Source organism: Halichoeres trimaculatus, unplaced genomic scaffold, assembly GCF_033239565.1.
Source record: "Halichoeres trimaculatus isolate MK-OKI-2021-1 unplaced genomic scaffold, fHalTri1.1 fHalTri1_scaffold_15, whole genome shotgun sequence".
Lineage (NCBI taxonomy): Eukaryota > Metazoa > Chordata > Actinopteri > Labriformes > Labridae > Halichoeres > Halichoeres trimaculatus.
Window position 1 is genome coordinate 15,581,627 of NW_027437193.1, and position 7,841 is coordinate 15,589,467.

Below are 7,841 nucleotides of genomic sequence, written 5' to 3' on the forward strand. Positions count from 1 at the left end.
TGCAGTTCTGTTGCCCCATGGGAAATGTGTCTGCATCCCTCTGGTCAGGCCTGTTTTCCTGTCCTCCCCCACCAACAACAACACACCACGGGCAGAGAGAAAGAGGGAAGAGGGGGGGAGCACAGGCCTGTTCCCTGCAGCTGTGCCCTTATTCCAGCACCTGACCAGGAGCCCAGATGTGCACACAGGCAACAGCAACAATTTGAGCAATGTAGGTCCCCTGTGAGACCCAGGCACCTGCAAATGTAGCCCCTTCTATGTAACATGACAATGTAATTACAGGTTTAATAAGTCTTCATCTGGAAGGAACTCATTTAATCTATCAAATCAAACATTACCAGACTGAGAACAATACTAATATGTCATTGCACTCTCAGCATTTCATCCGCAGATCAAACAAAAGTCACTCAGCACTTGGCAATGACCCACTTAGATGTCAAATTGACATTTTAAATGCAACAAAGAACTTAGCACATTTATTTTTATACTGTGCGTTAGGTTCCTCACCCATTAACAGCATTATGTTTCTTTCTTTCTTTCTTTTTTTTTAGTTTCCTCCACTTAAACAAACACATAAATGAATTATTTATCTTTCATTCATACCTTAACTTTCTTGCAAACCAAGAGAAACAGACTAAATCCCTTAAAATACTTCTGCACTGCTACCATAACAGCCCTTAAAACATGCAATAAGTCACCAAACATATAGTATGTACGCACACACTGTAACTATTTAAGTTTTGTGGTTACAAAATATATTTTTCGACAAAACTCTGACTCACTGTGACGATGTAATATCTCCATTTAATCTCATTTGTTCAGCTTACTTTTCTCTGTTACAGTCCGAGTTCTGGTGCAAAAATATGTCATGTGTTAAACACAATCAATGCAAACACAATCCATAATATAAAAAACACTTCACGGAAACCAGGGCCAATCTCACAAATTGACTCCAGTTAAGGATGAAACGAAGTTCAGTGCCACACACACAGGAAGCTGTGAAGGTTAATGGTGACATCTAGTGGTGCATTTCTTTACATACACTCACCGATCACAGAAAAACAAATGTTTCAGTATCGTTTCAAAACAGGTTACTTTCCAAATGAGCACTAAAATAAGCAAAATTGTATATAATATTATAACAGTCAGATGAAAAAAGTTTTTTTTTACTTTAAAGAAATAATAAACAGTCAGTACTCATCTGTTGTATAAATGGGTGCTCTTAAAAAAACAGATTGTTTTACTAACGTTATAAGCAATGGGACTTGTTTTTTTATCAATTTACTTCAAAAAATGTCAAAAATTGTAAACTTTGTTACAGCAAATGCTGAAATTGATCTGTTTACAATTTAACTTGCAAGCTAAAAAACATGCAGACGTGTACATCACTTATTAGCTGCTTTTGATCTAAGCACTACCCATAGAAGACAAATAAAAGTGATAAAGCATCAGTTTTTGCAGTTCACATGACAACACCCACATAATTGGACAATTTTTCATTGAGTTAAATACTTCGTTTTACAGTAATAATACAGATACATACAGTCCACAATCAGCATATCTTATTAAATGTTATGTTGTATGCACAGTATTTATAGACAGGTTGGAAGAAATAGTTCAGTCTGATTTTTTTTCTGTTTTGTCTCAGACTAGTTAAACAAAAAAGCATAACTAAACTTTTATCAAGTGTGCAAAAAAAAATCACTAAAATCTATAATATACAACTTAGTTAAGATATTCTGATTCCTTCCGTTATACACATGAAAACAAGATTTACAAAGATGAAATCATGCTGTGCAGTAATAACCTTATTTATCCAAATACTGAGCTGCTGAACAAAACACTACTTTCTGTAGCTTCAATGAAAAACTCTTGTGCAATGTTTGTCTTTAAAATCTAAAACTGTGAATTTCATGCCCGAGATTTTGAGTCCCATCCATAGTTGTGGTCTACATCTGTTGTCCTCACTGACCAGCACGAAGCACACATGATGCAGGAGTTGTTCGCTTCCTCCGACACAGGATCTTTCTGAAGGCTCTGCGAAAGCTGCTGTGGCAAAGCGGGTACAAGAATGGGTTAATGGCAGAGTTGAGCCACAGGAGCCAGAAGGTGACCTCGTACCAGTGATGCTGGATGCACCGCCCTCTGCAGGCAGCACGGATGATCATCAGTAGGGTGTATGGTGCCCAGCAGATGGCAAACACACACACTATGACAGCCAGGGACTTAGCAATTTTCTTATCCCTGGACAGACGGCTGGGCTGGGCCGCCCTGCTGGTCGAGGGATCGAGCTTACCCGAGCTGGGAAAGGAGGTCTGAGAGTGGATGGAGCCTCTTACAGCCAGTTTCATCCCAAAGCCCATGTTGTGGGACAGAGGGACACCTTCCCCCTGGGCAGAGGCTGCTTCGCTCAGTTGAAGTTGGAGCTTGGCCTCCCTGCTGTGGAGCCTCCTCCTGCGTATGCTGAGGTAAATGCTGAGGTTGAAGAATGCCACAGAGATGAAAGGAGAAAAAAACTCCAGCATGGAGGCACTCAGCAGGAAGTACCAAGAGTAATAGAACTCGGCAAAGCACTCATCCTTTGGCACGCGGCTCCTGCCCACCACTAGCTCCCAGAATATGATGGCTGGGCCATACAGGACAAAGGCCAGCACCCAGACAGCAATCATCTTGATTATGGCTCGATGAGTCATGCTCTGCCTGGCACGGTAACTCACCTGCAGTAAATGTAGGCATAAGTCAGAAAATATACTTAGACCAACACTGCTAGTGAAGGGTCAAGCAATTTTATGCACAATTACTACATGCAACCATTACTGAAGATATATCTAGAGGGCAAAAAGGCTTTTCCTCCTTAAGTACGCTATGTTTAGCTTTATAAAAGGTAGACAGAGTTCATTTAATTGCACTGGGTATTGAGATTTCTTTTTATTTCTTTCCTTAAGTAAAAGTGCAATCACATTTTATATAGTTGTTAAACACTGAGCAGTCGGACATATTGTTCTCTTACATTTTTATATAGAATTAAAAGATTGCAGCTATTAATGTGCAGGAAGAACAACCTATGCAAGTTTTATTATTTCTCCTAAACACAGATGTTTGGTTTGTGATGCATTTAACTGCATTCAGTATTTTATAAAAGAGTTGGTTTGAATGAAAATCATCATGTGCCATGTATTATACACACTTTGTTGTATGTTGGTATGTTTTAGATTTTAAATATTCATTGGTGAAATAACTCAGGTGTCAGCTGGAATGTAAAATGAACATAAAGAAGAAGAAGAAACCAATAAAGATATTTGGTTTTTATGCAACATCAGTTTCTTAAAGTTGCTGTTTTGATGAAGATGGAGCACAGCCTTCAGTTAGAGAACAATACGGTGGCTAGTAGGTCTAGTCCAAAAAGCCACAACTAGAATGCAAAAGCCACAACTCAACAGAAGTTAAGAAGACAGTTATTGTAAAAGACACAGAAAAGCTGTGAAAGTAGGTGAATGACTGCTTTCTGTTTTTGCCATTATGATAATATAGCCCGGGCTGCACGGTGGCGCAACGGTAAGCGCTGTGGCCTCACAGCAAAAAGGTCACCAGTTTGATTCCCAGCTTGGCCTGTGGGCCTTTCTGTGTGGAGTTTGCATGTTCTCCCCCCTCCCACAGTCTAAAAACATGATCATCAGGTTAATTTAACACTCTAAATTGCCCATAGGTTTAAATGTGTACGTGAAAAGTTGTGTCTGTCTGTGTCAGCCCCTGTACTGGCGACCAGTCCCCCGCCTCTCGCCCAACGACAGCTGGGATAGGCTCCAGCCACCCGCAACCCTGAACAGGATAAGCAGTTCGGACCTTGAATGAATGAATAAATATAGCTATAATGCCAACTTTATGACATCACTGATTCATAAAGCTAAAAATAAGATGACTACTGGTAAATGAAGAAATATAAATACTATGAAGGTTATCACAAGGTGACACCCATACAAAGCTATATTCATCATAGAAGTTGAAAAAGAAAATAATTTACTTACTTTCACAAGTTTTCTGTGGCTGTACTTCCACTGTGTTGTGGCATTTGAAAATTGACTGACACCTACTGGCCACCATAGAACATAGATTCAAACAAACCCTTTTACACAGTTGTTCAGTGAAAGCCTTCAAACCCAGGGACAACAATTAGCCCATTACTGTGTTAAAAATTTTTTTTGCAAAAGATAGATAGATAGATAGATAGATAGATAGATAGATAGATAGATAGATAGATAGATAGATAGATAGATAGATAGATAGATAGATAGATAGATAAAAAGTGCTTCTACTCAAGGGAATGTTATCTCTCGACAAACTCATGACTCAGTTTACCTTGATATTCAGAGATAACATACTGAGTTAAATACCCTCTCAATCACTGACCAGTTAGCATATGGTTAATGTGCTAACTTGTCATCTTAAAACCAATGTGACACCATCTCCTCTTTTAAAGCATAAACTTTGTCCTGTTGCTGTCAACACTGCTTTGTGTTTGAATGTTCAGAGGGAAATGCTTTTAGTAAAAAGCTTTGTGGCTGCTGGTGGCCTGTTTGGCTCTGATTGATCTCTCCAGGTTGGAAGGACGATGGTACAGAGGAGGATCTCAATGATCAAAGCTGGCTAATTAAAGACGAGGCCCTCTCTCTCTCTCTCTGGTGTTATTTGTATTCAGCGCTCTGATGTTAAGTGTTTGCTCGTGAAAGGAAACAGAACACTCTCTTTGTCTACCATGCCAAACCTCATCCCACCTTTGAGTTAATACACAAGAGCGTAGAATACAGTCAGCAGGCTAATACACAGAAAAGCCCCAACAAAAGGCTCAATGGGGCGAACGGTTGAAGACGCTTGGAGATGCAAACTGCTTTATCAAGCCAAGACAGGCAGAAAATAGTATATCGACTTTGCCAAAACTGTGCAATTGTATTTCAGAGTAGTAAAGCAGTGTAGCTGACATGTGGACTTACATGAAATTATCTGTGTCTGCTGAAGTGTAAAATTAAGTATTGTGTGTTGTTCATCTCAAAACTGAAATCTGAACAGTCTTGTGTTGATTTCTGCATGTTTTCTGAAGCCTAGTCTGTCCCAAAGTCAAAAATGTGACTTCTTTCTATCCTCATCATGGGGTAGGGCTATAATTAGGGGTGGCACTGGGCCTGAACGGGTCAGGAAGGATTAACCTCTGCAGATGGGCACTTTTGGGAGGATGAGGAGACACTGCCCCTAACAATGACCAAGGAGACTCACCAGTCAGAAATTAACCACATATCACTAGCTATGGACACTGGAATGACTGGAGAAATGGGTATTTAGCTTCAACCTTTTTTAACATCCAACACTCATTTTCCTCTTATGTCAAGCCAAAGTCCAGAGCCCAAATGGCAGAAATTAAAATCAATTACAATGTTGTATTCCAAAGTTAAATCTAAAAATGTCTGGAGTACTAATTGTGCCAAGAAAAATGCTTCTGTCCTTATTGGTCAGCAACTAAAAGGGGGATGTAAACAGAATCAATCAGCATTGATATTCCCCACTTTTTGGGCCACACCACTGTGCTATAATGGTTAATACTATGATGAGTGAGGGAGAAGTTCAAATGTTGGCAAACATATCTTTACACTGCATCCCACACATTCAAGTATGTGGGATTGTCAGAAGGCTTAGCTTGCAACTCGTCAGATGTCCTCTCTATTTTTGGTTTAAAAAAGGCTACTTGCAACTTTAGCTTATGAGTCAACATGAAAAATGACATTATTTTTAGTACAGTCACTTGATTGTCTTGACATCTTAGCTCATTATCCCCATGCGAGTAGGAGACAAAATGGTCTGAGTTAAAATAAGGGGAAATTAATATCAACAAGTTTTGAATCAAGTAAACTATTTTGTCCATCCATAACAAATTTAAGATTCTTGCACAAATACATGAGACATGTTTGCACAGTACTGTAACAACAGTTATTATTCACTAAGATTGTGTGTGCATAACAGATGTGAAGTGCAGAATGATCCACTCACAGCTCTGGTGACTGACAGGAAGCGGTCATAGCTGATGAGAACAATATTGAAGACAGACGCAGAACAAAGCAGGTAGTCCATGACCAGCCATAATTTGCACAGTCCTCTGCCCAGTGTCCACCTTCCTGTGAGGATGTATGGAATGTAGACAGGGATGCAAAAAGCACCTGGGAAAACAGTTTGGGGAAAGAAAGAAGACTTTTAGGTGTATACAGGACAGCAAAACAATTTCAGAGTCCTGTTTTTGCTTATATTTACTAAAGATAGATGCAACAGTCATTCATAGCACTACATTACATGATGTTGTTGCACACATCCAATCATGTAAGGGTGGATTGTACACAGATATAAATTTAAAGGGAAAGCTTGTTGACCCTTATACTTTTAATAGTAATATCAAAATATCCTGTAAGCAATTAATGAAGCCTCAGTGATGATGAAATGGCTTTTTGAACTTAAAGGAAAGAACAAAGTGTGACAACTGAGATGTGAAAAAACAGTGTATGGTGGAATAACTAGTAGCCTCTTGGAAATTGAAAGGCAGAGAAAAAAGTCTTCTGCATTAAGCACTAAAACAGCTGAAGCCATAAATACAAACATTTACTATGGTTTTTATTTTTAACTCTGTATTCTGTCATTGGACTACACTAGAAAGGCTCAGGCTGGACTTACCTACAAGAAAATCTGATATTGCCAGATTCAGGAAGTAATAATTGCACTGTTTTCTCAAACTCTTATCCACTTTAAAGGCCAGAATAACCAGCGCGTTTCCCAGAACAATCACTACAACCAAAGTCACCATCATCACCATCAAAACGACAAACATAGGTCCTGAGGAGACGAAGCTGTGCTGGACTCTGGATGAGGGATTGTCGAAATAGTACCGGCTGAAGTTGGAGTCACTTTCTTTCCCCGACATTGTGCTAATGTGAGAGGGACGATACTGCAGTTAAATCCTCAAAATAACCCGGAACTTGAGGCAACGCAGCAGCAACAGGTAACCAACCGAGCAGACAGCATCCAGCACCCCATACATGCTCTGAACGCGGCGCTTTCCTGCTGAAAGAGAGAACAATGTCACGGGGAGTCCAGGAGAGAGCGCACGACGATCTCCAAAAAACGCAGGCTGCATGGGCACTGGACTAGTGAGGCATTGACAGAAATTAAAAGCCTCACTGTGCAGGGTAACTCCTGCAAAAGACTAGCTTTGTTACACGTCGTAAGTCCCAGATACTATATGAATTATAGTCTGTCAGTGACGAGGCTCTCACGACTAGTTCCATGCACAGATAAGTTCTAAGGTCTTTACTTGGATGTCCATACAACAATTTGGAAAAGTCCACTGTGAAGCAAGATGGTTATATATTTTAATTATATGGATCATTACTTGGATTAGTAGGTCTACGGAGTCAAAACAGGGACAATAATAGGCTACCACGCGCAAAATAACGTCTCACGAGCGGTGTACATGATTTCACACGTGCGGTATTTGACTACCACGCGCTATTTTGACTCCATATAGGTCAACCTGGTTGTGGTGGTCTGCATTAGCAGCTGACGTCAGTTCTTCGAAACCACTTGGGGTCTAAAATCAAACCCTCATGTAGAGGCTTATACACCGCCCCTTAGCAGAAAAGACAAAGAAATATGCACCTGCACGCTACAAGGCGACATAAACTACGCATCATGCATGCTAGGCATGCCCTCAGGTCGCCTAGAATACATGTTATGGACAGAGACTTTGTTGACAGGGCATGCTCGAGGCACTGCACAAGCAAGTGTTTAATTAAAATAACCTTGAAGCT

General features: G+C 40.1%; 1 protein-coding gene across 2 annotated transcripts; it reads right to left on the reverse strand.

The window, feature by feature from the left end:
• Positions 1 to 828: 828 nt before the first annotated feature.
• LOC141804474 (histamine H3 receptor-like) lies at positions 829 to 7,501 on the reverse strand. 2 transcript variants are annotated; one of them, XM_074688916.1, is made up of 5 exons: positions 7,424 to 7,501; positions 7,043 to 7,095; positions 6,709 to 6,959; positions 6,037 to 6,203; positions 829 to 2,717 (listed from the first exon to the last, which is right to left on the reverse strand). In XM_074688916.1, exons 2-5 carry the CDS (start codon positions 7,066 to 7,068, stop codon positions 1,965 to 1,967), a joined length of 1,197 nt encoding a protein of 398 aa, XP_074545017.1. In that variant the 5' UTR covers positions 7,069 to 7,095; positions 7,424 to 7,501; the 3' UTR covers positions 829 to 1,964. The 2 variants fall into 2 exon arrangements, with proteins under 2 accessions (XP_074545017.1, XP_074545018.1); XM_074688917.1 differs by having other exon boundaries at positions 6,709 to 7,092; positions 7,424 to 7,442.
• Between the last annotated feature and the right edge of the window lie 340 nt (positions 7,502 to 7,841).